General features: G+C 69.0%; 1 protein-coding gene across 1 annotated transcript; it reads left to right on the top strand.

Annotated features, from left to right (window-relative positions):
* Positions 1 to 3,493: 3,493 nt before the first annotated feature.
* JAG2 (jagged canonical Notch ligand 2) lies at positions 3,494 to 27,058 on the top strand. Its single transcript, XM_068546172.1, has 26 exons — positions 3,494 to 3,570; positions 3,744 to 4,094; positions 11,544 to 11,601; positions 13,417 to 13,668; positions 13,995 to 14,055; positions 17,569 to 17,699; positions 17,808 to 17,927; positions 18,076 to 18,189; positions 18,366 to 18,479; positions 18,596 to 18,709; positions 18,791 to 18,837; positions 18,946 to 19,116; positions 19,918 to 20,068; positions 20,163 to 20,315; positions 20,390 to 20,503; positions 20,764 to 20,877; positions 20,971 to 21,084; positions 21,240 to 21,356; positions 21,784 to 21,811; positions 21,893 to 21,978; positions 22,347 to 22,460; positions 22,560 to 22,675; positions 22,992 to 23,240; positions 23,763 to 23,894; positions 25,340 to 25,496; positions 25,756 to 27,058. Exons 1-26 carry the CDS (start codon positions 3,505 to 3,507, stop codon positions 26,220 to 26,222), a joined length of 3,711 nt encoding a protein of 1,236 aa, XP_068402273.1. The 5' UTR covers positions 3,494 to 3,504; the 3' UTR covers positions 26,223 to 27,058.
* The last annotated feature ends 572 nt before the right edge of the window (positions 27,059 to 27,630 follow it).

Raw genomic sequence — 27,630 nt, forward strand, 5'->3', positions numbered from 1 at the left:
CGCCCAGCAGCTTGTACCCCGGCCTGGTCCTGAAGCCCCCTGGCCAGGCGGAGCAGCCTCCACCTCGTCTGTGCCTTGTCCGGCACAAGTTGAGACCCATCCCAGAACTTGCCTGGTGTGGGGAGCTTGGAGAGGGAGCCCTTGGGTCAGCGGGCGGGTGGGGCGGGGAGACTGAGGCGTGTTGTGGCCCAGTGGGCCCCAGAACAATGCTGGGGGTCTTCCTGGAAGAGGCAGGGCAGCCTGGCCCAGCAAGGGAAGAGGCAAGAGCCTGGCTGCCTCTGGATCTCCAGCCCTCTGGCCCAAGGGGTGCAGAAGTCCCTGTAGGAGGGGACCCCAGGAGGGAGGATCCCCTCTGCCAGCAGCCCCAGTGCCTGCCCCTTCCCTCAAGCGGCCAGCTTCCTGTCTTGAAACTCTCCTGGGTCCCTTAGGTCTGGGCTGTGGCTTCTAGGGGGCAGGAGGGGGAAGGGGACCATGAGCACGAGGGGGTTTCTGTGCCCAGGGCCGGGAGGCAGGGAGCCTGTCCCACTCCCAAAGGGCCTGGATGGAGGCAGATGGGGCCGGACCACTGTCTCCCCAGGGTTGCAGGGCGGGCAGGGGCTCCCTGTATCCCTGAGGCAGGGCTGGCCAGTGGGAAGGGCTCCAGGGCGGCCGCGTCCCCTGGCAGGTTGAGCTGGAACCTTGAGATGGGTGAGTGTCCCTCACTGGTGCCTTCATGCCGAAGACAGCCCTGAGCAGGGGAAGAGCCTCAGCTGAAACGCAGCAGCTTCTGGAACCGGCCGCACAGCAAGCCCGGCATCAGCCACACCACCCACCGTGTGAACTAGTCCAGGCCATCGTCTCCTCCCACAGCGGCCAGGAGCAGGAAGCTTCGGACGAGGGAGGGGCACACGGCGGGGGGCTGTTCTCCAGATTCCGCCTCCTACTTGCGCTCGAAGTCCCCCCTCCTCCGCCCCTCCACGGCCAGGCCCTGGCCCGGCCACCGGCCCCTCTCGTGTGCACTATGGCAGTGGCCGCCTATGGCCTCCCTGCTGACCTCACCCTGTGCTGCCCCTCCCCCCAAGCCAGGGATCTTTGTGACAACGTAAATCACAAACGTGCAGCCCAGCCCAGCTCAGCTGCTTGCTGTGACTTCCCGTCAGTCTTAGCAGGAAGACTCTAGCCAGGCAGGCCCAGCACAGCCGGCACTCACCGCCACCTCCAGCCTCCCCCTCTGCCCCTCACCTGCTCTGCCCTGGCCATGTGTTCTCCTCAGCCCCAGGGCCTTTGCATGTGCTCTTCCCAGCCCCTCACCTGGCTGACCCTGGCCTGCCCTCTGGGTCTTAGCAGTCTTCTTCCCCATGTGTTGCTGCATGCCTCACCCTTAGAGTTTGCTGTTCTACATTGTTTGTCTATGTTCTCTGCCCACCCGCCTCTCAGTCCCCACTGGGAACTGCCTGAGGGTGGGCAAGGGCTGTGTCTGCCTTGCTCACCGCTTGACTGAGTGCAGGAGAGCAGTGGGTGTAGGACAGTGGGCATGGGCAGGGTTGGAGCCCTGGACCCCTGGGACAGAGCCTCCAGTACTCAGTACTGTCTCTGGGCTCTGAGCAAAGAGGAGGAAGCCTCTCCCCGGGGAACCCCCTGTCCCCACAACAGTAACCGCTGCCCACCCTCAGGAAGAAAGCAACTGGAAGGCTCTGAACACAGCTCACATTCCCTTATTTGGTGGGGGTCACTGTGCATGGCGGTGCCTGGCTTGTGTCCTTCCCCCTCCCAGCCTACAGAGGGGCTCAGGTAGGGATGGGCGCTTGGAGTGAGCAAAGCCAGGCCCATCTCTTTAGGTCCCTGAGGCCTGGACCCACAGGCTGGGTGGTAAAACCAGGGCATTAGGCCCCTTAGGCTGCTGCTGCACCTACATATCCTAGTGTGAGAGAGGGCAGTGCCTGTGCTTCTGAGTTCCTTCTGCCATTGCCCTTGCCCCTGAACCTGGCCTCCTTCAAAGCTCTCTTCCTCCAGGAAGGCTTCCAGCACCCCCCCCCCAAATTGTAGCAGTGATTAGCTCCAGGCAGGGGCTGCACTCCCAGCATCCAGCCCAGGGCCGGAGGAGCCAGGGGAATGAAGAAAGCCCAGTTATTATGGAGGTTGAGCGGGAAGTCTCCCTTTGGACCGAAGCGGTATCCCTAACGGCCAAGGCGAGCTCCAGCCTTGAAAGGGACGCTGACTGGCGGAGAGGCTGGGTTGTTTGGAGACAAGGAGCCTCGGAGGAGGCGAGGCGAGGTCACTCCAGTAGAGGGCAACAAGGTGATGACAGAGGGTGGGATATGGGGGCCTGGCGACCGGGAAAGCAGCAGCAGCCTCTTTGGGCGGCCCTCTCCTTGTCCTTTTGGGGGTGCACCACCGTCCTTTATTCGCAGCCCTCCGCCCAAGCCCCGACACCCGTCCTGGGCGTTCCTCGAAAGTATGGCCTGGCGACCCCCGCACCAGCACCGAACTGGGCACACGGTCTGCGCGGAAGAACATTCGGTTCCAGGCTTCCCGACTCGCCGGCAGTGAGTCGGCGAGGGCCGGGGCGTCGGAGGGGAGCAGCGCCCCCTGCGGCCGGAGTGGAGGTGGTAGGAGCGGCACGGATGGGGGCACTCACGGGGGAAGGGGAGCGAGCAGCAGGGCCGGGCAGGCTCGGGTCCCAGGCCGCGCCCGCCCCGCGTGGGGCCGAGCCCTGATTTGTGCAGGAGGCATCTCCTTTGGGACCGCGAGCAGCGCGGCGGCGGCGCACCGATAGGAGGGGACCACGGCGGTGACCTCAGGGGGCGCCCCACCCCCTGGCTCCTGACACCCGGCGGGGCTCGGGCGAGGGGAAGCCGCTTTGCGGCGCCCGGCCCCGCTCTCCCGGCTCGGCGGAGGCTTTAGTGGATCCGCCACCGCCACCCCGCCGCCCCGCCGCCCGAGGGCGCCGGGAAACGTGCGCCGGGTACAGGCGCTGGCAGGAGGAGTCCTCCGCCGCCTTTAAATCCTGGGCGCCCCCGGCACCCCCCACCCCGAGCCCCACCCCGCGGCGCGGCCCCGCCCCCTCATGCATATGCAGGTACGCGGGTGACGAATGGGCGAGCGAGCTGTCAGTCTCGTCCCGAACTTGTTGGCTGCGGGCGCCGGGAGCGCGGGCGCGCAGAGCCGAGGCCGGGACCCGCCGCCGCCGCCGCCGCCGCCGCCGCCGCCGCCGCCGCCGCCGCCGCCGCCGCCGCCGCCGCCGCCGCCGCCGCCGCCGCGAGGGAGCCGGGTCGGGCCGGAGCGTGGCAGCCTGCGAGCCCGAGCGTCGCCGCCCCCGCGCGACCGCAGCCCCAGCGCGCCCGCCGCCCGGGCCCGCGCGGCGCCGCCTCGACCCCGCCCGCCGCCGCCTCGTCTGCCGCTGCCGCTGCCGCTGCCGCCGGCGTTCGGAGGGCGGGCAGGCGGGCGGGCGGGCACTGGGAGGCCGGGGCCGGGCGCGCAGGGCGCGGCGGCGGCGGCGGGCCGGCGGGCGGGGTCGAGGAGGCGATGCGGGCGCGGGGCCGGGGGCGCCTGCCCCGGCAGCTGCTGCTGCTGTTGGCGCTCTGCGTGCAGGTGAGCGGGGGGCGCGGACGGGGCGCACCGGGCCGTCCCTCGGGGCCGGCGGCACCGCCTGCGGGCGCCGCGGTTCGGAAGCCCTCGAGGCTGCGTGGCGGGTGGGGGCGGGGCGCCCCGGCTCGCGACCCCGGCCCGCGCTTCCCTGCGCTCTCCCTCTGCCTTATTTTTAGGCGGCGCGGCCCATGGGCTATTTCGAGCTGCAGCTGAGCGCGCTGCGGAACGTGAACGGGGAGCTGCTGAGCGGCGCCTGCTGTGACGGCGACGGCCGGACGACGCGCGCGGGGGGCTGCGGCCACGACGAGTGCGACACGTACGTGCGCGTGTGCCTCAAGGAGTACCAGGCCAAGGTGACGCCCACGGGGCCCTGCAGCTACGGCCACGGCGCCACGCCCGTGCTGGGCGGCAACTCCTTCTACCTGCCGCCGGCGGGCGCCGCGGGGGACCGGGCGCGGGCCCGGGCCCGGGCCGGAGGCGACCAGGACCCGGGCCTCGTCGTCATCCCCTTCCAGTTCGCCTGGCCGGTACGTGCGCCCCCCCCCCTCCTCCCCCAGCCCTCCCCTCCCTCGGCGCCCGGCCCCCGGCCCCGCCCTGCCCGCCGCCCCTCGGCCCCTCGGCCTCCCGGCACCTGCGGCTCCGGCCGTGCGTGCGAGCCGCGCGCGCCCGGACCCGGCGGGTGGGGCCGGCAGGGGGCGCCGCGCGACGTGCGGACCCCGGGCGCCTGCTCCGTGGGGCCGGGTCCGCGCCCGGCCACGTGGGCGCGCGGGGGTCGCGGCGGGAAGGGGTGGCCTCGGCCCGCGTGCACGGCGGCCCGCGGCGTGTGCCTGCGTCGCCTTGCGCGTGTCTGTCTGGGTGGGGAGGCGCGGCCAGGCGCCTCGGGCCCGGGCAGGCCGCGGAGGCATGTGCGCCGCGCGTGCTGGGGCTGGTCTGGGGCAGGCCCCGGCGGAGCCGCCCGGGCCCTCGGCCAGCCAGCGCCCGCCCTGCAGTTTCCTGGGTGCCCGGGGGCGGGGGTCGGGGGGGGGCAGCTCTGGCGGGCGCCGTGGGACCTGGGTCCCAGCGGACTTCGGGCACGTGTGTTGGTGGCAGCCTTTGCCTCTGGCCCAGACCCGGGGGGAAGGTTCAGTGGGCCCTGGTGCAGTGGTTCTCTGTCAGGTTCCTTATACCTCACAGTCTGGGGTTTTTGGTTTTATTCTTTTTTGGGAGGGGGCTTGGGGCTGGCCTGTCAGGCAGGAGCCTTGGGCCTGAGAATGCTGGTAGGGATGTGGTTCATCTCCGTGGGCTGCAGGGAGCTGTGGTTGGGCAGGTCAAGGCCTCCTGCTGCCTGATGTGGCCTGAAGCCACCGGGCCCCGGCCCTTCCAGGTGTCTGTGCTGCATGCATGGAACTGGGTGGGGGCGGGGATGAGAGAGGACCCTGTAAAGCGGGGCCTCGGTGTGCAGGAGCAGGTCCCTGTAGCTGCGGTGGGCTTGGCTGTAGGCAGGATGCCAGGCTCCGACTGAGGGGCTGTCTTTCTGACTAAGGACCTCTGGCTAGACCAGCCAGCGGGAGCCAACAGGAATATGTCCGCCTGATGTCTCAGTCCTGGAAGAGACGGGGGGTTGAGGCCGGGCTGGCTGAAGTTGGGCCCGATGCCCTCCTCCCCGACCCGGCTCTGGGCCCTGTGCTGGCACCTTCTCCTCAGCCTGGGCCGGGGGCCTCCCCTACCCTATTTACCTCCTTCCTGACCCCGGGCTACAGCCCCCTGGGGCCACAGCCCTGCCCCTACATACCTGGTTGGCCTCTGGGGTCTCCCTTGACCCCGGGGCCTCGGGTGGGGAATGTGTCCCTGGGGTGGAAACGGCAGGGGCGGCCTGGGAGGCCCCGGGCGCGGGATGAGCCCAGCCCCCTCGCCCCCGCAGCGGCGCGGCAGGCAGGTCTGAGCAGGGCCCGCAGCCTGTCATCTGCACTTGGGCCGGAGCCAGCACGGTTTGAAATTGCTACCTGAGGATGTGTTTTCGGCTCGAGTTGGCAGCAGTGGGCGTGGGGGCAGGGAGGCCTGGAGGAATGTGGCGGGCCAACGCGTGTCCCTCAGGCGCTCGGCCCCGCTGGCCGGCCGGGGGTGGAACGGGACGGGGCAGGCCCTGGTCTCCCCAGGTAGGAGCCTGCAGGCTGGGCACCAGGTCCCGGGCCAGCTCGCCTCCCTTCCTCCTGCTCCCAGCTGGGTCCTCTCGGAGGGAGCAGGTGGCCCACCCTCTGGGCGGGGGTGAGGCTGGGGGGGTAGCCGTGTGCTGGGGGGGGCCGCTCTTGTCGTCTCCTCCCTGCCGGTAGTGTGGCCTGGCTGCCAGGCCTGCAGCTGGTGCGGCGATGCCAACGCACTGGTATTTCCGCTCGGCCAGCAGCAGCCCTGGGGCCACACTGCCTCTGCCTGCTGCAAGTCCAACTCCATCCCATGAGCTGGGGTGAGTTTGGAGCCCAGTGTGCCCACTAGGGCCCTTGACCCTGACCGGAGAAAGCAAGGACTGTGTCTGGTGCCCTGGGGACCGAGGAGGGGGCCGGGCCTTGCCTCGGGGCTTCAGGTGGGCGGGCTCCCGTTCAGGACCCTGGAGTAGGGGTGTGAGCAGGGCCTTGAAGGTGGCTGGGGGTGCACGGGTGTGGGACCCGCCCTCTGCACCTGGCCCGGGCCCCTGGAGGGGGAGGACCAGCAGCTGGTCTGGGCGCTGCACCTACCCCAGTGACCCTCAGCCAGTCCCGAACGCCCCCCTCCGCCGCTGCCCCAGGCCTGGTCAGGGCACCTGGGCTGTCTGCCGCCTGTGGTTTCAGGTTGGTGTCGGGCTTAGCTTTCTGGAGAGGGGCGTGTCCAGGGTCTTGGAGGTGAGGGAGGTGGGGTCCGCCTGGGTGTGAGGCCTGCCCCTTCTCTCCTGATCCCGCCGCATGGATGTCCGCATGCGTCCCGCTGGTCCCCCCAGGAGGTAGGTGATGCCCTGTCGGCCCCAGTGCCTGGCCCGTAGCTAGCAGGGTGGAGGCCATGTTTGGTCACATGTGTGTACACGTGCACACGCGTGAGTTCTGCCTGGCTGTGGTGGGTGGCCATCGGGGGTGTTGGGGGGGCTGGGTGGCGTCGGGGGCCCTGAGTGAGGGGGCCTGCTGCCGAGTTGCAGGCCACACCCGCCTACTTGGTTTACGTCCTGGTACCTGGGACCCCAGGACCTGGCCCACAGGTCGAGGGCCCCTCTCCCGGCGCGAGCCCTGTGGGTTTGAGGGGGTTGCTGTGTATGGTGGCACGGATGGGGTGTGGCCGCTCGTGAAGGCCAAGCTGGAGTCGTGAGGAGAACTGAGGTGGGCCTGGGCCTGATCCCGTTTCTGGCGGTGTAGCCAACCTGAGATCGTGGGCCAGAGCAGGTCCTGGGACCTGGCCGCGTGGTGCAACCGTGTGGTCTTGTGAGGGGGGGACAGGGCTTCAGGGCTCAGTGCCCAGCCTGGCCTTCCGGCTGGTCTAGTCTCCCCCCTTCCTCGCTGGCTGCCCAGTAGAAGGCCGGAGTCCCTTGCGGGGGCTGTGATGCGCTCAGGGGTGGGCGGGGGGGACTTGGGCCAGTCGGGGACATGCACACCCAAGGGGGAGGTCTGCCGGGATGTGAACAGGGGGCCCAGCCCCCCCCCACGTCCAACCGCCAAGGGGGCTTGTCAGCAGCACGAGCCCCCATCCCAGGGTGGGCCAGGCCAAGGCCTGCGCCTGGGAGCGCCTAGGCTGCCCTGGGTGGTGTGTGGCACCACCCTCCGTGTGCTCCCGAGCCCCAGGGAGCTGGGGACTGGGGTGGGGGGCTAACGTGGACCCTGGCCCCTTCCCCGCACTGCTCCCAGGGCCTTCTCTGCCCCCTTCCTGTCCATACCTTCCCACCGGGGCCTTGGGGTCCTGCTCAGGTGGGGCTCGGCAGGCTGCACCTGCCCCATGCCCCGTCACCTGCCTCGTACGTCAGGGGTCTTGGTCAAGGCTTTGACACTGGGGCAGCAGGGTGGGGACACCGGGAGGGCTGCACCGGCCAGCGGAGCGCTTGGATACGGGCTGGGGCTTTGTTCCTGGGCCTTGAGAGGTGGGTTGGGGAGCAAGGCTGCAGCGTGGCGAGGAAGAGCTTGCTGGAGGCTTTGGGCGGGGGCTCCGTGGAGGAGTTGTGGCTTTCAGGGATCCTCTCAGGGGTGATGTCTGGATGAGGGCAGGCTGGGCCGATGAGGGGCTTCTCGGTGGAGACAGGCATCTCTAATCCTCAGGCCTGAGCCAGGGTCCGCATCCCCCCAGACCCCAGGTGCACCGGGGTCCTCATCCCCCAGGCTACCGTGAGCCTGGTGTGACCAGGGTCGACCTTGACTGTGGGCTTTGCAGTCCCGCAACGTGCGTGTGATGAGGTGTCGGGAGACCATGGGCTGCCGGCCCGCAGTGGGGTGGGAGGGGCACGCCCAGGCAAGGCCCTGGCTGGTCCCTGGTGCGGAGTGTGGGCGTCTGGCTTCTCTTGTGGGGAGGCTGGCGGTCTGCTCCTCCTGCCGGGGCGCCAGGGCCCAGCGCCTTGAGGGGAGGCGGCCCCCTCCCCTCCCTGTCGGGTGACAATGGAGGCAGAGGCTTGGGCCTTTCTAAAGCTCGGGTTTCAGGAAACGTATCTGTGCTTAGAGCTCCTGGCGCCGGCATCAAGCTCTGCTCCGTTGGGGGGCCGGGCGCTGATGCAGGGTGCTGTGGGGGAGGAACCAGGGTGGAGCCCGTGGACCAGGGCAGTGGGTCCAGGGTCTGTGCTAGGCCTTCTTGGCCTGGGGTGCCCTGGGCCGTGGGGTGTGGTACATCCGGCCCCATGTCTGCCCTGTGCCATTTCCATGTTTTTGGGCGGCCGCCCCATCATCCTTTCTGGGGGGTCAGACAAAGGGTTTGGACCTGGCCTTGGGGGTGGGCCAGGAAGAAGGCCGTGGTCGGGCTGGGATTCTGGTGCGGGTAGGTCAGGGCGGGCTTTCTGGAAGAGGTGTGGCTGGGTCTTCAGGGACTAAGGTCAGCCGGCTGGGTGGGCCTCTCAAGGTTGGGCAGGCTGGTGGCCCAACTGTGCCTGGCCAGGGGTGTTCCTCTGCCCGCTTACTAGGGAACCCGCCCCCGGCCCCTAGCTGTCATTGACCCTGCCCAGGCACCCAACCCCCAGCCCGGTCCCTGGGATGACAGGGCGCCCTTCGAGGCCTCCCGTCCAGGCCCGTTGCCTTTTCCCTGTTCTGTAGGGATCTGGGGTTGACAAAGCCCTGCCGGGCCCGTGGCCTGCGAGGCAGCAGCACTGGAATGAAAGGTTGCCGTTTGCAGAAGGGAAACTGAGTCCTAGAGGCCAGTCGGGAGGAGGAGAGAGGTGGAGGCCCAGCACTGGTGCCGCCCCACCCACCGGCTCAGGTTCTCTCTGGATGACTTCCTGCCGTCCAGGTGTAGAGAACCCAGCTGGCGGGCGGTGGGTCCCTTGCGGGTGGGCGGGCAGCACACGTCCCCGCGGGAGCAGGTAACCGGAGCCCTGGGCTCTGGCGAAGGTGGTGGTAATCCTACCTGAGTGGCTGGCGTGGGGTTTCCTGGGAGCCAGGAGGCGCTCCCTACTCCCCGAAGCTCAGGTGTGGGGAGGTGGACTCCGGCTGCCCCAAAGGGTGAGCGCCCCGTGGGATGGGCAGCCCGGCCTGGGGCGTTCCTCCACCTGGCAGCCACCCACTTTGCTGCAAAGCGTTAGCACCAGAACTGGCACAGGGGCTGGCAGCCCCGCGGTCTGACTCTGAGTCCCCTGTCCCCACATCCCTGCTCTTCCAGCCCGAGGCCCTGCCACGTGGCTCCTGCTCGGGGTGCTTCTTCCCGTACTCTGCAGCCTCAAGCGCAGAGACACCCTCTCCGCGGCCTGCCCTGACCCCCTTTTAGAACAGCAGCTCCGTGCCCCGCTGACTCACCCGTCCGCCGGGGCAGAGGTTCCGGTTCCCGGTGGCTGAGCTGTGCCTGGTGCACACTCGGACGGACGGACGGATGGATGGACGGATGGATAGATGGATGGATGGATGGACGGACGGACGGACGGATGGATGGATGGACGGATGGATGGATGGATGGATGGATGAATGGACGGATGGATGGACGAGTGAGTGCGGCCTGGGGAGGAGCTGGGCGCTCCAGCTGTCACCAGGAGTGGGAATGGCCAGGGGAAGGCTGGCCTGAGGGAGGCATTCCAGGCAGAGGGATGGAGCTGTGTGTGCAAAGGCCCAGGGGCAGGGTGGGCGTGCTGGGTACCTGGGAGGAGGGCGCACGCCACGGGGAGCCCCAAGAAGGCTGAGCAGTGGGGGACATATGGACAGAGCCCTGGGGGTCATTGAGGGCGTGGACGGGGGTGTGGAGGCCCCAGTGTCTGCCGGGAGCCCCTTTGGTGGGGATGGGCAGCCTGGGCACGGATCCTGATGGCCTGGCAGAGGGCGGTGGCAGGATTGAGGGAATGGGTTTCAGGGAGACTCAAGAGGTGGGATTGAGAGCCTGGGGACAGCTCCATGGGGGCGGGGGGCGGGGTTCTAGAAGGATGGAGGATGGTTCCCCGCTTCCTGCTCATGCTTCGTGGGTGGGTGTGGGTCCTAGGGTGGCGGCTGTGAGCATGAGCTCTTGCGGGTCATCCAGGGGTGTCTGGGAGGCAGCTGCTGGGGGGCTGGGCTCAGGGCAGGGGCAGCGGCGTAGGTGAGCTGAGCGAAGTTGAGGGTGGGCACGTGTGTTCTGGGCCCTGAGGCTGTGTCGTGGGAGGGGCGGGAAGAGGAAGGGCAGCTGGAGGCACGGGGTAGGGGACGAGAGGAGGGTCCCCGAGGGTGGACCACGCTTGCGTGTCCAGGGGCTGTGGGTGTGACTGGATGTGGCAGGCAGCCCACAGGGAGCTGGATGTGATTGGATGTGGGGGACGGCAGAGCCAGGTCTGAGTGGGGTGGGGTGCCGGCAGGCGGCTGCAGGGGCGAAGAAACCAGCCTGCAGGAGCTGGGAGATGGGGGTGCCGAGGGTGGGGAGGAGTCTGGCCTCCCCAGGGCAGTAGCCCTTGGGCAGCAAGCCGGCCAGCCCGTGGTCCCAGAGGTGGCCCTGTCCTGTGAGCCCCCCGCCCGGGTGGGGCTAGGGCTGGGTGGGTGGTAGTCAGCACTTTCGTGGCTGGTCCGAAGAGGGGGCCGAGCAGCGTGGAGGGGGGAGCCACGGAGGGTCCCGGGCGGGGAAGAGCTGGGCGGGGGTGGGGGGGTGAGGCGAGGCGCGAGCTTGTGCCTGGGAGTGACTGGCTGTCTTCATGGCAGGCGGGGCGGCGGTGTCCTGGGGCTGCTCGGTGATGTCACCCCATCATCTGCCAGGCGCCCGAGGGCCGGATGGTCTTGGGGGCAGGGAGGGGGAGAGAGCATAGGCTGAGGCTGCCTTGGGCAGTCCCTGGGCCTCAGTTTCCCCATCTGTGCAGCAGGGGCCGCTTTCCTGGTCTCGGGTGAGGCGGGCTAGTGGGGCAGACGTTCACTGTGTCCCGGGGGGTGGGGGGTGGGCCTGCCCCTGCCGTCCCGTGCCCTGGTGACAGGGCATCATCCCTCCCGGGCAGGCTGGGGGTGGGACCTCCTGTTGCCCACGGGGGGTTGGGCCCCCGTGAGCTGCCGAGGGGGCTCCCACTCAACCCCCTCTGGTCCCGGGCCCCCGGGCCCCCTGCCTGCAGCTGCTCCAGCTGTGCCCGCCTTCTGCCCGCTGCTCCGTCTGGGTCACTCTCCCTTCTCTCCGTCCTGACCCAAGCCAGTCGGGCTGGCCGGTGGGCCACGGGGCTGCAGGAGCCGCGAGCTCACGCCCCCCGCGCCTTCGCGACCTGGAGGGGCAGCCTCCCTCCTCCAGGGGGTCATCTGGGGTCTGCTGAGGAGACCCCTCCTCATAGCCGAGGGGTGACGTGGGGGTGTGGCCGAGGCACGGGGCGGGGAGGGTTGGGCCGGGGCCTCGGGTACCTGACGGGCCCCTCCCTGTGTCCGCAGCGCTCCTTCACCCTCATCGTGGAGGCCTGGGACTGGGACAATGGCACCACCCCGGACGGTGAGTTAGCCCCGGCTGGGTGGATCACTGCCTGCAAGGCCTTCCTCAGGGCACCGGGAGGCTGACCCCCTGGTTCACGGAGGTGCACATAGTCGGGTTCCTGGTCCTTTGCCTGCTGGGGACAAAGGCCCACGTGGCAGGAAAGCTGCCTCTGCCCTGAGGGTCTTTGCGCTGTTTCCCTTTTTGCTCTGGCTGCCAGGAAGCTCTGCCACACTTGTGATTTGCTGAGCTGCGCGTGCATTGCCCTCCTCCCCAGTCTCAGCTTCGCCTATGTTGTTCTGATGGGCACGTGTCCTCGCCGAGGGCCCAGGGCCCAGGGCCCAGGGCCCGCACCTGGGCCTCCCCAGTGCTCCTGTAGCCTCCTGCTGATGCCCAAACCCAAGCCTGTTCTTTTGAGGCCGGGTCAGCAGCACAGCGGAGTGGGTTGCTGCCGAGAGCTCTCTCTGGCTTTCTGAGCCCCTCTCTGCCCATCTGCCCTGGAATGTGGGGCTTGGCGGCCCTCCCCCGCAGGCTCACCTGGTGGCTGGCCGACCTTGCACGGCGTCTGCGGGGCCCTGTGGTGGTAGGGCAGAGAGGTTTTCCGTGGACAGACAAGGAAGAGCATTTGCACGCGCGGCAGGAGCAGTGAGTGCCGAGGCCCTGAGGCAGGAGTGAGCCCGATGTGTTCGGAGAGTAGCACGGGGCCCTCGTGGCAGGGTGGAGGCAGCGATTAGGTCAGCGAGGCCGGGGTCGGGTCGCGGAGGTTTCGTGGCTGGCTTTTCCCTGGAGCGGGTCGCTCCGGCTGCTGCGTGGATGGCGGGCTGCGGGGCCGGCGTGGAGAGGGGCGAGGAGGCCGCTGTGTGAACCCAGGTGGCGGTTGGGGGTGCTGGGGCCAGGAGCAGCCTGCGGGGTGAGAGGGGCTCCGGTCGCTCTGAAGGTCAAGGCACGGGGCTTGCTGATGGGTTGGACGTGGTGAGAGCAGGTAGGGGTGGCCCGAGCAGCCACAGGGCCGAGAAGCCGTCGTGCGGACGGGCCGGAACACAGTCTGGACGCGCTGCGTTTGGGGGCAGTGTCACGCGGGCAGTTGGATGCCAAGGCAGACCGAGCCCCTGGGTCCCACAGGTGACAATGCTGTGGGGACGCAGAGGGGCTGGGCTGGAAGCGGCGGTCAGCGGGGCTGGGCGGGCGGCGATGGGTCGGCGATGGGTCGGCGCAGGGAGAGACGCTTCTGGGAGGGGCCTGGCCTTCCCTGTAGCTCGAGGGTGGGGTGGTGCACGGGATCCTTAGCCTCTTATCGCAGACTTCCCCAAACTGGTTACGAACGCAACGCGTAGGGAGACGTACCACGAGCCCTGTGCCTGTGCTTGCCAGATTGGGGCGCTTCCACCCACGCGGCAGCTTGGTTTGAAGGGAGGCCCAGCCATCGGCTCGCTGGATCTGTGCCTCCTCGGGGCCGAGAGAGGCTTGTTTTCAGAGGGGGCGGTAGTGAGCGGTGCGGTTGCTGCCGGGAAGGCCCTCAGAGAGAGGGGGTCCCGGAGCAGGGGCGGGAGGGTGGCCAGCGACGACCAGCGGCGAGGGGTGGGCGTGGTGCCCGCTGGGGGTGCCGGTAGGAGCAGGGCCGCGGGCTGCGGGGCGCAGGCGGGGAAGCCCCCGCCCAGCCCTGCCGGCCCCGCCTGCGTTTGGGGAGCAGGAGGCCCCTCTAGCCCCGCACCTCCTGCGGTGGCCCTGCTGTCCCGGCTCTGTGGCCTGAGGCCGCTGGCCGCGTGGTTTCGTGGGCTGTGCGCCTCCGAGGGGGATGGGGCGGCTGCGCCGGCTGACTCTGCCGCCCCCCCCAAGAGGAACTGCTGATCGAGCGGGTGTCACACGCGGGCATGATCAACCCGGAGGACCGCTGGAAGAGCCTGCATTTCAGCGGCCACGTGGCACACCTGGAGCTGAAGATTCGTGTGCGCTGCGACGAGAACTATTACAGCGCCACCTGCAACAAGTTCTGCCGGCCCCGCAACGACTTCTTCGGCCACTACACCTGCGACCAGTACGGCAACAAGGCCTGCATGGACGGCTGGATGGGCAAGGAGTGCAAGGAGGGTGAGTGGGCTGCGCGGGGCCACGCAGAGGGGCCGCAGGAGTGCCACACGGAGGGGCCGCAGGAGTACCACACGGGGGGCCATGGGAGTACCACGCGGAGGGCCGCGGGAGCACCACGCGGAGGGCCGCGGGAGCACCACGCAGGGGGCCACGGGAGTACCACGCGGAGGGCCGCGGGAGTGCCACGCGGAGGGCCACAGGAGTACCATGCGGGGGGCTGTGCGGGGCGCCACCTGGAGGCCCCCCCACCCCGTGTCTGCCTCCGGGCTGTGGGGGCCCGTGCATGGCTGGCAGCAGCGGCGCCTCTCTGATCTCTCTCTCTGCAGCCGTGTGTAAACAAGGATGTAACCTGCTCCACGGGGGGTGCTCCGTGCCTGGGGAGTGCAGGTGAGTGCCGGGCGCCTGCCCCTTCTTTGCTCTCCAGGCACGCTTGCTCCCTCAGCAGGATTTGGCTGAGCGCCTGCTGTGTACGCGGCGCTGGGGAGCTGGGTGTTGGGGCCGCAGTGAGTGGGGACACGGGCCCTGCTCCCACGCAGCTTATAATCGGCGCAGGGACGCACGCGGCCTCAGAGCCTGGGCGTGCCCGACAGCGATAGCCCCACGAGGACAAGGTGGTGGGTGGTGGGGGCCTGGGGAGGGGGGCGGCCAGGGCCGTTTCACGTAACTTGGTTGGGACGGTCTTACACAAGGGGCAGAGTCTGGGAGGCAGAGAGCCACCCGAGGGCAGGTGTCTGCAGCATAGGAGGTGCAGAGGGCACAGTGGCTTGTGCTCTTGGGTGGAGGACAGGGGGAGGGTGGTGAGTGTGTGGGGGGGACCTAGAAAAGAAGGGGGGGCTGCTGCAGAGTTTGGAGCTGAGTGAGGTGGGATGGAAGGACCAGAGCAGCTGCTGTGTGGGAGGAGTCAGGCTGGGGAGGGGGTGTGTGATGGTGACGGTCCAGTGGGAGATGGAAGGGTGGGCAGGTCCTGCAGACGTCCTGGAGTGGAAGAGTGGGGGATCGGGGAGGACCCCAAGCCTTCTATATCCTGTGCCGCTGGACACAGGGATGGGCTCAGGCGCAGCAGGCAGGGGTGAGAGCAGCAGGTGATGTAGAGGTGCCCTGCCCTGGGTTTGCGGAGAGAGGCCTGGCCCGAGACACGGGTGGGCCCCTGAGGCACACGGGCGGTGCTGACAGCCGACGGGGGGCAGTTGGAGAGGAGAAGAGGTCCAGGAGCCAGTTCCAGCCTCCTGCTGGTGACTGTACGATGAGGAACTGGCAGAGGCCACCGCCACGAGTCAGAGGGAACCGGGCAGTGACACAGGGTTGGCCGGGGGTCAGAGGGAGCCAGAGAGCGAGGGGTCCCCGCAGCCTCGTGCAGACAGTGGAGGCCATCGGAGACCTTGATTGGGGGGAAGGTAGAGTTGCCGGCTTGGGCAGGGTCAGGCGGCTGTGGGAAGGAAGGAGTAGTTCTGCCAGGTAGTGAGCGGAGACGGTGGGGGGTTGGGACAGCTGGAGGGGCGGGGCCAGGGTTTGGAGCTGGGAGGGCTTAGAGCAGGGCTCTCTAGGGTGTGTGAGCAAGGGTGGGCGCCGGGGGTGCACGAGGATGGCCCGGGAGCTGGGCCTGGGGGGCCAGGTGGACGCTCAGGGGCGAGCCCCTGGGAGGGGCCTGCACGTTGGCAGGGAGGTGAGCAGGTGCAGTGAGTGAGGCCTCTGCCCCAGCCTTGGGTCTCACTCGTCCCAGGACCCCCTCTGCGGGGTGGGTTTGCTCTCAGCTGTGTTTTTCAGATAAGGGCGCTAAGCAGAGAAATTTAGTCACTCCCCCGTTGAGTTTGGACAGGGAGGGCAGTGTTTGGGAGCCGGGGGCCGGGACGGGATGGGAGGGTGACCCTCTGCTCGTCCTGTGGTGGCTTCGGCCTGGCAAGTGGCATGTGGAGCAGTCCCGCCAGGCCCAGGGCAGGGAGGCGGGCAGGCTGCCCAGGGACAGGCGGGGGGCTGGGGCTGCACCCACCCGGCCACTCACTCTGCCAGGTTTCAGACAAGTTGAGTGGGTCTCCAAGTGGCGTGGGGAGCACAGCGCCGGTGAGAGGGCACCTGGGGGCCTGGCCCAGGGCGGGTTCATGTCTTGAGGGACAGGCACCTCCAGGAACCAGATCCTGGGTGGGAGACTGGGTGTGGGACCGCTCTCTGCCCTGGCCAGGGCCCTCCCCTGAAGCCCTGCCCTGTGACCTGTGTGGTGGGCATGAGCCCTGGGACTCCGGGCAGACAGGTCCCCACCTGGGTCCTGAGCACAGTGGGGCTGGGTCTCAGCCCCGCACACCCTGGCCCGGCCCCGTGGGCAGCGCAGTCCTGGGGCCCTGCTAAGGGCCCTGGGTGGCCGGCGATGGAGCAGCCGGGTGGGAGGAGGGTGGGAGGGGAGGGGAGGGGAGGGGAGGGGAGGGGAGGGGAGGGCCCGCCCGCCCTCCACTGCAGTGTGGGCTGTGCAGGAAGGTGCGGAGGGGCTGGGGTGCGGCGCGGGACTCTCGGGACTCTCGGGACGGAGGCTCTAGGTGAGCCCTAGCCGCCTCTCTCCCTGGCCTGCGGGTGAGGCCCAGCTGCCGCCCGTAGCTCAGGGCTCAGGTTTCAGCGCAGGACAAACCCCCACCGGATGCTGCGGAGATGGCCGTGCCTTCCTGCCGTCTCCTCCCTGGGCTTCTGGGGCCAGGAAAGCTGGGGTGGGGGGGGCCTGGAGAGGGCTGCCCCACCCAGGGCCGAGAGCACGCCCGAGGCACCCTCGTGCTCCCTGGCCGGGGTCCTCTGGAGGGAGGGTGGTGGGTGGGGGCGAGCGGCCCAGGCCGGCACACACACCGCCCCCCCCCCCCGCCTCCCTGGGTACGGGGGCTGGAGGAGCCCCTTCTCACCGGCCTTGGTTTCCCTGTCCTGCACTGGCTGAGGTGGCCAGCGTCCCTTCTGGGTGCCGTGGGACTCGGGGGCGGCCCGGGAAGGGCCGTGGCTCTTTCCTTTTCCAAAAATAAATCCACGTGGTGGGTGATGGCACGGACGTCACTCCATCCTGCGGGACGAAGTTCTAGGGAGGGTCCCCTGGGGGTCACGTCCAGGGCCTGAAGGGCAGCCCGCCGGGCCCTGGGGCGTCCAGCACAGGGTGCTGGTCTCTCTCCCCCAAGAGCAGTGCCCCCGGCTGGCTGAGCTCCGGGCCCTCGCTGATGGCCTGGGCGTCTTTCTGCCCTTCCTCCTGAAGGACTTCCCAGAGAGGACGTTGGCCCACAGCTTAGGCAGGGCCAGGCCTCGGGGTCATGGCCTTGGAGCCAAGAGGCCTTTTGAGGCTGTTTGCCAGGGAGCGGTGACTCCTCTGGCTCAAGAACTGCCCTGAATCTGGCTTCTCTCAGGGCTGGACTGGGGCAGCCTGTGGGCCTCAGTGTCCCCATCTGTGAGATGCGCCCGTGGTTGGGCCTTGTGGAGAGAGAAGTTACTGCCCTTGAGTCACAGGTGAGGTCACGTGCTGTGCCCAAGGTTACCGGCCGGAGCCGGGCCAGGAGTCCTTTCCTGATGCCCCGCTGGCCTGCCCAGGCCTGGCAGCACCTGGCCCTCTCATTCGTGGGGTCCCGGCAGCGCCTTCCTTGCCTGGCGCTGGCTCTCGGGGCCCTGCTTGGGGTGAGTCCCAAAATAGCTCCGGGAGGAGTGACTGGACAGCTGCGGCCAACCGTGCGAGGCCAGCGGCCGGGAGCGCCCGTGACGGTGCGGGCTGGCTGGCGGGACCGTCACCCCCGCCTGGCCCGGGGCCCGTTCCCGTTCAAAGGCTGAGGCTGCCGGCCCCGGGCGGCCCATGTGACTCTGCGCCCGTGTCCCCAAGCCACCCTGGGAGCGGCCAGAGCTCCTGGGGTCCGCTGTCACGCACGTGGCCTCACGGCCCTCGGCCTTCCCCAGGTGCAGCTACGGCTGGCAGGGGAGGTTCTGTGACGAGTGCGTCCCGTACCCGGGCTGCGTGCACGGCAGCTGTGTTGAGCCCTGGCAGTGTAGCTGCGAGACCAACTGGGGCGGCCTGCTCTGCAACAAAGGTGCGCCTGGCGGGCGAGGGGCGGGTGGCGAGGCCCCAGCTCGGCGCCTCGGGGAGGTAGGGAGCGAGGGTCTCGGTCTGCTCCCTGAGCGCCCACCCCTGCCCCCAGACCTGAACTACTGCGGCAGCCACCACCCCTGTACCAACGGGGGCACGTGCATCAACGCGGAGCCCGACCAGTACCGCTGTGCCTGTCCCGACGGCTACTCGGGCAAGAACTGCGAGCGGGGTACGTCGGGGCCGGGAGCCGGCGGGGCCCACCTCTCTGGCCTTCTGTGCGGCAGGCACCCCCCACTCCCACCTCGGGGCCTTGGGGGCTTGGGGAGGAAGGAGGGGGCCTGGGCCGCCACACCTACTCCCTGTGGTTCTCAACACAGCCGAGCATGCCTGCGCCTCGAACCCGTGTGCCAACGGGGGCTCTTGCCACGAGGTGCCCTCAGGCTTCGAGTGCCACTGCCCATCCGGCTGGAGCGGGCCCACCTGTGCGCTTGGTGAGTGCCCACTCCAGTGCGTCTGGGGCACTCAGCCTGGCATCTGAGGGGTCTGGAGGGTGGGGGTGGAGTGGCCGCGTCCACGTGGGTGGCTGTGGTCAGGGGAGGGGTGACAGGAAGAGCCAGGCCCGTGTCCCTCCTTCCCACCCCACACCTCTCCCTCTGACCCTGTGCAGACATTGACGAGTGCACCTCCAACCCGTGTGCGGCAGGGGGCACCTGCGTGGACCAGGTGGACGGCTTCGAGTGCATCTGTCCCGAGCAGTGGGGGGGGGCCACCTGCCAGCTGGGTAAGGGGCCCGCGGGGCGCGTGTGTGCATGGGCTGTGCACTGGGCATGCGCTGCTGCTGCGGGCGCCGGGGCAGGTGGGGCCCGGGCCCCATCGCTGCCCTTGTCTCGTTCACAGACGCCAATGAGTGCGAAGGGAAGCCGTGCCTTAATGCTTTTTCTTGCAAAAACCTGATTGGTGGCTATTACTGTGATTGCATCCCGGGCTGGAAGGGCGCCAACTGCCACATCAGTCAGTATGGGTGGGCGGGCCGCAGGCGGGCAGGGCTGGGGGAGAGGGGGACCCAGCCGTGACCCGCGTCTCTGCCCGCAGACGTCAACGACTGTGGGGGCCAGTGTCAGCACGGCGGCACCTGCAAGGTGAGGGCTGGCCCCGTGCCGTGCGCGCACGTTGGGGGAGCGTCGGGGGGAGCCGCCTGTGGGGGCGGCTGCGGGAGGTTCACCCCCCACTCCCCCCACTCCCCCCAGGACCTGGTGAACGGCTACCAGTGCGTGTGCCCACGGGGCTTCGGGGGCCGGCACTGTGAGCGCCAGCTGGATGAATGTGCCAGCAGCCCCTGCCACGTCGGCCTCTGCGAGGACCTGGTCGACGGTTTCCGCTGCCACTGCCCCCAGGGCTTCTCGGGGCCGCTCTGCGAGGTGAGGCCTGCGCGTGCTGCCTGCCTCCCCTCTCCTCCAGCCGCTGCCCCGGGTGGCCCGTCCGAGTGGCCAGGAGGGGCCACAGTGGGTGTCGGCCCTGCAGAGAGTCCGGGCTGCCTGGCTGGGCAGGGGCAGAGGAGGGTCGCAGGGTCACTGCTTGTCAGGACGAGCCCCTCCTGGCGGGGTGGGCCGGGAGCCCTGGCAGGTCAGCTGGCTGCCCCAAGCCCTGTCTGTCTGATTCCCACTGTGGCTGGAGGGCAGGCGGCTTTGACGGGGCGGGGCACATGGGCCCCTGAAAGAGGGGCCCTAGGGTGGGGTGGGGGTGCCACACGCGGGTCTGAGGAGAGGCTCACGCACCCATCGCCCTCTGACCCGCCCTGGTCATTGCAGGGGAGAGTAGTGGGGCTGCAGGGGTGCAAGGGGCGGGTCTGGAGCCTGGCGGTGATGCTTCTGGGAAGGACCCATGGACAGGGCTGAGGGCGGCCCTGGTGGCTGGGGAGGGGGGCCAATAGCTGGCCTTCCTGCCGGTAGGAGGGGCGAAGGCCGGATGCAGCGGAAGAGGGCTGCCCTGGAGGCGAGGGTGGTGGGAGGGGCCTGGCCCCCGCAGGTGTTTCCGTCCAGCTGAGGGGCCTGGGCAGTCTGGGTTGGGCGTTCCTGCAGGCTCTGGCTGCAGAGGCCTGGGTGTCTAGTCCGGATGGGGCCTGGATCTTGGGGGTACCCTGTATGGACACGAGAGAGGCCTGGCTCGTCGTCCAGCACCAGCAGTAGGGCCTGGGCTCTCACGGATGCCCCCCTCCCCAGGTGCACATTGACTTCTGCCAGCCAAGCCCCTGCGGGGACGGGGCCCGCTGCTACAACCTGGAGGGCGACTACTACTGCGCGTGCCCCGAGGACATGGGCGGCAAGAACTGCTCTGAGCCCCGGGCGCCGTGCCCTGGCGGGGCTTGCAGAGGTGCCTGCAGTGTGGGCGGGGCCTGAAGGGGTGGGGTAGGATGAGGGGGCGGGGCCTGCAGAGGTGGGGCTGACCCCTCCCATCTCTGTGGCAGTGGTCGATGGCTGCGGGTTCGAGGCCGGGACCAGGGTGGCCCGCGTGGCCCCCTCCGGCGTGTGTGGCCCCCATGGACACTGCGTCAGCCAGCCCAGGGGCAACTTTTCCTGTGTCTGTGACAGCGGCTTCACAGGCACCTACTGCCACGAGAGTGAGTGGCTGTGGACTGGGGGCCGGGCGGGGGCCGGGAGGCCTGGGGACCTGGCTCACGCCCGCCTCCTGCAGACATCGACGACTGCCTTGGCCAGCCGTGCCGCAACGGGGGTACCTGCATCGACGAGGTGGACGCCTTCCGCTGCTTCTGCCCCAGCGGCTGGGAGGGCGAGCTCTGTGACACCAGTGAGTGGGCCGTGCTGCCCCTCCCTCGGGCCCCACGTGGCCTGTCAGCGGACACCTCAGCCCCAGCAGCCCCACGTGGTCACCGGCTCCACGTGGCGAGCTGGTGACCGGAAGCGGTGCCTGTGTGTGTGTGGCGGAGGGGCACACGCTCTCCCTCCCCACCCCCTCTGTCTCTCCCTGGCCCAGCTCCGGCGCCTCCTCCCCCCGCAGCCCTCCCTGAGCGCCGGTGACCCCCCGCTGACCGGCGTCCTCACCCCCAGATCCCAACGACTGCCTTCCCGATCCCTGCCACAGCCGCGGCCGTTGCTACGACCTGGTCAACGACTTCTACTGCGCGTGTGACGATGGTTGGAAGGGCAAGACCTGCCACTCGCGTGAGTGCCCGCGAGCCCCTGCTGCGCTGGGGGCTGCCCGCCGGGATGCCGCCCACTGCTCCGGGCGCCCCCTGAGCGGCCGTGTGCCCGCAGGTGAGTTCCAGTGTGACGCCTACACCTGCAGCAACGGTGGCACGTGCTACGACAGTGGCGATACCTTCCGCTGCGCCTGCCCCCCGGGCTGGGAGGGCAGCACCTGCACCGTCGGTGAGGAGCCCCGAGGGCACGCTGGCCGTGTCTGCCCCTTGCTGTCTGGGTTGGAGGCGTGGGGTGGAGCCCCCGGTCTGCCCAGCCCAGATGAAAGCCCCCCTCCTTCTCCTCCTTCCTCTCCTTCTCCTTCCTCTCCTCCTCCGCCCTTGCAGCCAAGAACAGCAGCTGCCTGCCCAACCCCTGCGTGAATGGGGGCACCTGTGTGGGCAGCGGGGACTCCTTCTCCTGTATCTGCCGGGATGGCTGGGAGGGCCGCACCTGCACACACAGTGAGCCCGTGGGCGTGGGCGTGGGCGTGGGTGTGGGGTGGGACCCACTCCTCTCTCCCCCAGCTTCCGGGTCCTGCTCCCTCTCGAATCTGCCTCACAGACCTGCCCCTTGCACTTGGCCACCAAAGTCCAGTTGAACTCCAAGATCTGCCGTGCCACCTCCAACACCCCCTGAGCTCCGCAGCCCAGCCCCCTCCCTTGTGTTCTGCCCTCTGTCCGTCGCCCGCCAACCACTCGCCCTGTGGCCTGGGCGTCCTGCTCGCGCGCCCCGCCCTCCTACGCCAGTCGCCTCCAGGCTGGTCACGGTGGGCTGGCGGGGAGCTCGGTATCCTCCCGCCCTGCATGCCTGGGGTGCCCCAGACTCGGCACGGATGGGTGCCAGGCGGGTGGATGCCGTGCCCACTGTCCTCTTTTTCCGCAAATACAGATACCAACGACTGCAATCCTCTGCCTTGGTGAGTGGCAGCCCCTGAGGCGGGCTGGCCGGGGAGCTCGGCCTGTCCTGGGCCCCCTGACACCCGCCCTCTCCCCTGCAGCTACAACGGCGGTGTCTGCGTGGACGGCGTCAACTGGTTCCGCTGCGAGTGTGCGCCGGGCTTCGCGGGCCCTGACTGCCGCATCAGTGAGGGGCCGGGGGCACCGGGCGGGCAGGGCTGTGGGACCCCAGCCCTGGGAGCTGCTCCCACCTCAGTCTGAGCCGCAGTTTCCTCTATCTGTCCCCCGCCACCCGGCAAGCGGGTAGACCCTAGTTTGGTTTGAGGTCTTTGTACCCAGAGGCCCCCCCCTCCCCCGTCCCAGAGGCAGATGGGGGTGGTGCTTATCGAAGCCTCGGGCTGGTGACAGTGATGGCGCCAGGCCCAGCTCAGAGGGCCCCCCAGGGCAACCCGAGGCCCAAGCTGGCCGGGGGCTGCTCCTCCCACTCGCCAGGGCCTCCCATGCTGCCCCAGCCGCCTTCCTGCTGCCCGCTGAGCCCGCCCGCTTTCCCTGTAGACATTGACGAGTGCCAGTCCTCACCTTGCGCCTATGGGGCCACGTGTGTGGACGAGATCAACGGCTACCGCTGCAGTTGCCCTCCTGGCCGGTCTGGCCCGCGGTGCCAGGAGGGTAGGTGTGGGGGGGACACAGTGGGCGAGGGCCATGCCAGGTGGGGGCAGGGCGAGACCTGGCCTTCACGGCTGCCCCCACCTCTCCTCTTCTCTGCAGTGATCGTGTTCGGGAGGTCCTGCTGGTCACAGGGAGTGCCCTTCCCTCACGGGAGCTCCTGGGTGGAGGACTGTAACAGCTGCCGCTGCCTGGACGGCCGCCGGGATTGCAGCAAGGTGCAGGAGGCTCCTGCCCCAGAGCCTCTCCAGCCGGCCCTGCCCGGCCCTCCCTCCCAGCCTTGCCTCCCCGCACTGCCCTGCTGGGTCTGATGCCCCAGTGCCTTGGGCCTGGGGTCCCCATCATTCATCCATGACCCTGTTGCTCACCCTGTGAGGGTGCTGGGGGAGGGGGACGGGTGAGCCAGGCTCCGGAAGACCTGGGTCTGCCCTGCCCTGCCCTGCCCTGCCCTGCCCTGGGACTCGCTGACCCGACCGTGTCTTTTTCCCCCGCGTGGTGCCGGTGTGTCTGCGGGTCCCATCTACGTGTGCCCAGGTGTGGTGCGGCCGGAAGCCCTGCCTGCTGGCTGGCCGGCCTGACACCCTGAGCACCCAGTGCCCACCTGGGCAGCAGTGCCAGGAGAAGGCCCCGGGCCAGTGCCTGCAGCCGCCCTGCATGGCCTGGGGGGAGTGTGGCGCGGAGGAGCCCTGGCTGCCCAGCACCCCTTGCCGGCCGCGCTCCGGCCACCTGGACAACAGCTGCGCTCGCCTCACCCTGCACTTCAACCGTGACCAGGTGCCCCAGGTGAGCGGCGCCGTCCACTGGGCACCGCATCCTTCCTCAAGTGGCCACCGGGATGGCCCGAGACCCCTGCTGGCTGCCTGGCGCCGGCGGGGTCAGGGAGGCTGGGGAGCCCGGCCGCGTGCGGTCGGAGGAGGTGGAGTGTTGGTCCCAGGGGAGTGGCCAGCCTGGGCCGAGGTGCCTGTCCCTCCAGTTGTCCCGGGGCCTGGGCTGAAGGTGGCCTTCCAGGGAGGCTGGGGCAGCCCACAGCTCCGCGGGCGCTTCTCACTCCGGCCGCGTCCCTGTCCTCACGTCCTTCTGGCCTGAGCTCCTGGTGAGGCCCCACCCAGCCCTGACCACGGTGGTGGTCTGTGTCCTGCTGTGGGAGCCGGTACCCCCCCGCCCCGCCCGCACCCCTGCTCTGCTCCCCCAGACAGGCTGTAAGGCGTGTCCCACCGCCTGCCCGAGGTGCCGGCTTGGGGTGAGCGCCCTCAGGTCCTCGGCCCGCGCGCGGGCCGTGCTCACGCGCAGCCCGTCTCTGCTCAGGGCACCACCGTGGGCGCCGTCTGCTCGGGCATCCGCGCTCTGCCCGCCACGAGGGCGGTGGCCCGGGACCGCCTGCTCGTGCTGCTCTGTGACCGGCCGTCCTCGGAGGCCAGCGCCGTGGAGGTGGCTATGGTGGGTACTGGCGGGTGGGGCGGCCACCCTTGTTCAGCGCCCCCCTCTCCAGGGTCCCCCTCTGCACGTGCGCCTGGCGGGGACTGGGGCAGAGGGCCCAGGCCAGGCTGGCTCCCAGGTACTTACTTGGGGACACGGGGTGACCACAGACCCAGGAGTCCGCTCCGGCACAGTTGCGCAGCTTAGGGCTGTGGCAACTCCCCGTGCCCTTGCTGGAGGCCGGCGGAGCTGGGGTGGGCCTGCAGGAGGGGTGCTGTCAGCCCGGCGAGGGGGGCAGGAGGGGCCAGGCAGGGCGCAATGTGCAGCTCCGCGGGGCCAACGCGTGCAGCTGGGACTCTGGGCAGGGGTCCGCAGAACTGTGGGAGGCCCCGGGTGACAGCAGGAGTCGGGGTACAGAGGCAGCACCCAGAGACGGAAGGAGAGGGCTCAGGGGCCAGGGTGGACAGCAGCGGGGCATAGCTGGAGGATCCCTTGAGGCCCGGGTGGGGGGAGTGAGGAAGCTCGTAAGCCCGGGGCCTCAGGATGGGGAGCCCTCATGTGGGACCCGGACTCGGGACCATGGGGGTCAGTTGTGGCCTGGGTGCGGCGCTAAGGCCAGGGCCTGCCCGACGGGACGGGGCGGGCGGGATTGTGGGTGGAAGCCTCATTTTTCTGCCGCCTTGGCTGCACCTGGCCCCCTACTTCGCCTGTGCTGTGTTCCTGGTGTCTATGGCAGCAGGGGTGCCCGTGGTCTCAGGCCGCCTTGGGATGTGTGGTCAGGGCCTGGCCACCCGCCCGGGCCCTCGGCTGAGTGGGTGTCCTTGGGGCCCTGCTCTGGGGCCCAGGTGGGTACCCGACGTAAATGGGCACCACGGGGTCGGGGGAGGCTGTGGCTGGGGGTGTGCGGGGAGAGACGAGGGGGGAGGGGCAGAGCAGCTTCTCGGGGTGCTGGCTGGGTGCTGGTGTTTGGGCAGCAGGGCCGCACGGTGCCGGCAGGGCTTGGGGGAGCCCCGGCATCGGGGGCCAGCGCTGGGTTTGTGGCATCCTCTGGACTCCAGGCGTGGCTGGCTGGGGCTGGGAGCCTACCCGCAGGGACAGCCGTCCCAGCCCCAGGTGCAGGGGGGTCCAGACCGGGAAAGTGCAGACCAGGCCTCATCCACCTTCCCATGAACTGCCCAGCCTGGGGCATCCCCCGCCCAGGACCCCCCTTCAATGAGCCTCCCTCCAGGAAGCCTTGGGGCCGCAGGTTCCCAAGCCCTTCACTCTGCTCCAGGACGGCTCTGCTCGTGGGACCACAGCCACCCGCGTCCCTCCTTGCCGCTGACCGAGAGCCGCTGGCCTGGATGGGAACCTCAGTGTGCCCTGGGGCCGCACACGGGGCCAGGCACGCTGTCCCACGGGGGGTGGGGGGGTCACAGGCCCCCGGACGCGGGCGGGCTGCTCCTCAGCTCTGTCCTCTGCCTCAGTCCTTCAGCCCGGCCCGCGACCTGCCCGACAGCAGCCTGATCCAGAGTGCGGCCCATGCCATCGTGGCGGCCATCACCCGACGGGGGAACAGCTCGCTGCTGCTGGCTGTCACCGAGGTCAAGGTGGAGACGGTCGTCATGGGCAGCTCCTCCACAGGTGAGCAGGAGGAAGGGGGAAGGGGGGCCGCTTCCTGGCCCCTGGGCCTGTGGGAATCTTTTCGGGCACATGGGGCTTGGAGGGGAGGGGCTGTGAATTTCCCCGGCCCTGCGGGGGGGCCGTCCAATCCACAAAACGCTGCAGCTGCTCTGCACCTGCCAGTGAAGGGCCCCCAGCCCCCCACGCACCCCCTCCCCAGCCCACCACCGGGAGCCAGGGGACCCTCGCCCGACGGTCCCCTCACGGCGCCCCGCCCCAGGTCTGCTGGTGTCGGTGCTGTGCGGCGTGTTCAGCGTGCTGTGTCTGGCGTGCGTGGCCGTCTGCGTGTGGTGGACCCGCAAGCGCAGGAAAGAGCGGGAGAGGAGCCGGCTGCCGCGGGAGGAGGGCGCCAACAACCAGTGGGCCCCGCTCAACCCCATCCGCAACCCCATCGAGCGGCCGGGCGGCCCCAAGGACCCGCTGTTCCCCTGCAAGAACTTCACGCCGGCCCCGCGCGGGGCGGGGGAGGCGCTGCCCGGGCCGGCGGGTGGCAGAGAGGACGAGGAGGACGAGGAGCCCGGCCGCGGCGAGCACGACTCCCCGGAGGCCGAGAAGTTCCTCTCGCGCAAGTTCACCAAAGACCCCGGCCGCTCGCCTGGGAGGCCGGCCCGCTGGGCCTCGGGCCCTAAGGTGGACAACCGCGCCGTCGGGAGCCTCAGCACCACGTGCCGTGCCGTCCGGGAGTAGGGCTGCGGCCGCCAGCTGGGCCGGGACCCGGGACCCCTCGCCGGGTGCCACGCCACCCGCCGGACCACAGGAGGCCGAGGCCGTGTGCATAGTTTCTTTATTTTGTGTAAAAAAAAAAACACCAAAAGCAAAAAGCAGATGTTTATTTTCTATGTTTCTTTAACCTTGTATAAATTATTGGATAACTGTCAGGCGGAAAACAACGGAGTATTCTCGGATAGTTGCTATTTTTGTAACGTTTCTGTGTGTCGCACTCGCCGTGTGGCAGGGAAAAGCAAGGATGTCTGTGCTCTCACCAAGTCGTTGAGCGTTTGTTCCCAGAGGTGGTGCACTGTTTACAGAATCTTCCTTTATTCCTCACTTGGGGTTCTCAGTGGCTCCAGGCCAAAGAGCCAGTGGGACCCATGGCTGTCGGTGGGACCACCCGAGGCTGACAGCGGGACCCGTGGCTCTCAGTGGGACCTGTGATGTTCGGCGTGGCCCATGGCTGTTGGTGGCACCTGCGGTTGCAGTGGGGCTCGAGGTCATTGGTGGGGCCCGTGGCGGTCGGCATGGCCCGAGGCCCGTGGGCAGACCCTCGCCAGCTCGCCAGTCCGTCCGCGCTCCAGTCCGCCGTCCTCGCTTGCTCCTGCCCAGAGCACTCACTCCAGAGATCTCTCAACTGTGCTTTCAGAAGTGCCCTTCCTGACTGCTCTGTTCTCCCCGGGACGGCGGCAGTATTGAAGCTTGTGACAAGTGCCTTCACACAGACTCTCCCCTCGCAACTGTCAACGTTTGCCGTGGGCACCAGGCCACTGCCCACCTGCCGGCCCCGGCCGCCCCTCCTCGTGAAAGTGCATTTTTGTAAATATGTACATATTAAATGAATCACTCTGTATATTTGATTTAATAACTTAAATGTTTTGTCCTCCCTTGTTCTTTGGGTGCTGTTCCTTTGTTACTTAGAGTCTGGGCAGGAGGGGGGCGTCCACGGCGCAGAGCCAGGCGCGGGGGCGGGGGTGTGGGCTGTGTGTGAGCGGTGGGAATGTCCTGCTGCCCCAGGGCCCCTGTGGGCCGGGAACACGTTCGCATCCGTGTGGTTGACAGAAGCTTTCCTGGAAGTGAGGCGAGGGAGGCGCTTTGCATCCGCTCCGTACTGAAAACAGGTGAGCAGGCCTTTGTAAATTGTGTCAAGTCGCTTAGCAATGAAGAGCTCTCAAGGTTTCAAGGAATTAGGTCAAAACTTGAGAGCGTGAGACGCTGCACCGTGGGTGGCTCTTGGCTCCCGTGGGTTGGGCAAATTGGGACTCAGCGTGGTGGCCTCGGGGCGGCCGTTGAAGGCTCTGGCACCTGTCGGTTTGTGCACAGGTCGCTGAGAAGACCAGGTGGTCGCTAACTAAGTCACGGTTTATGCCAGCCTCGCGCACAT

Source organism: Eschrichtius robustus, chromosome 1 (genome assembly GCF_028021215.1).
Source record: "Eschrichtius robustus isolate mEscRob2 chromosome 1, mEscRob2.pri, whole genome shotgun sequence".
Taxonomy (NCBI): domain Eukaryota; kingdom Metazoa; phylum Chordata; class Mammalia; order Artiodactyla; family Eschrichtiidae; genus Eschrichtius; species Eschrichtius robustus.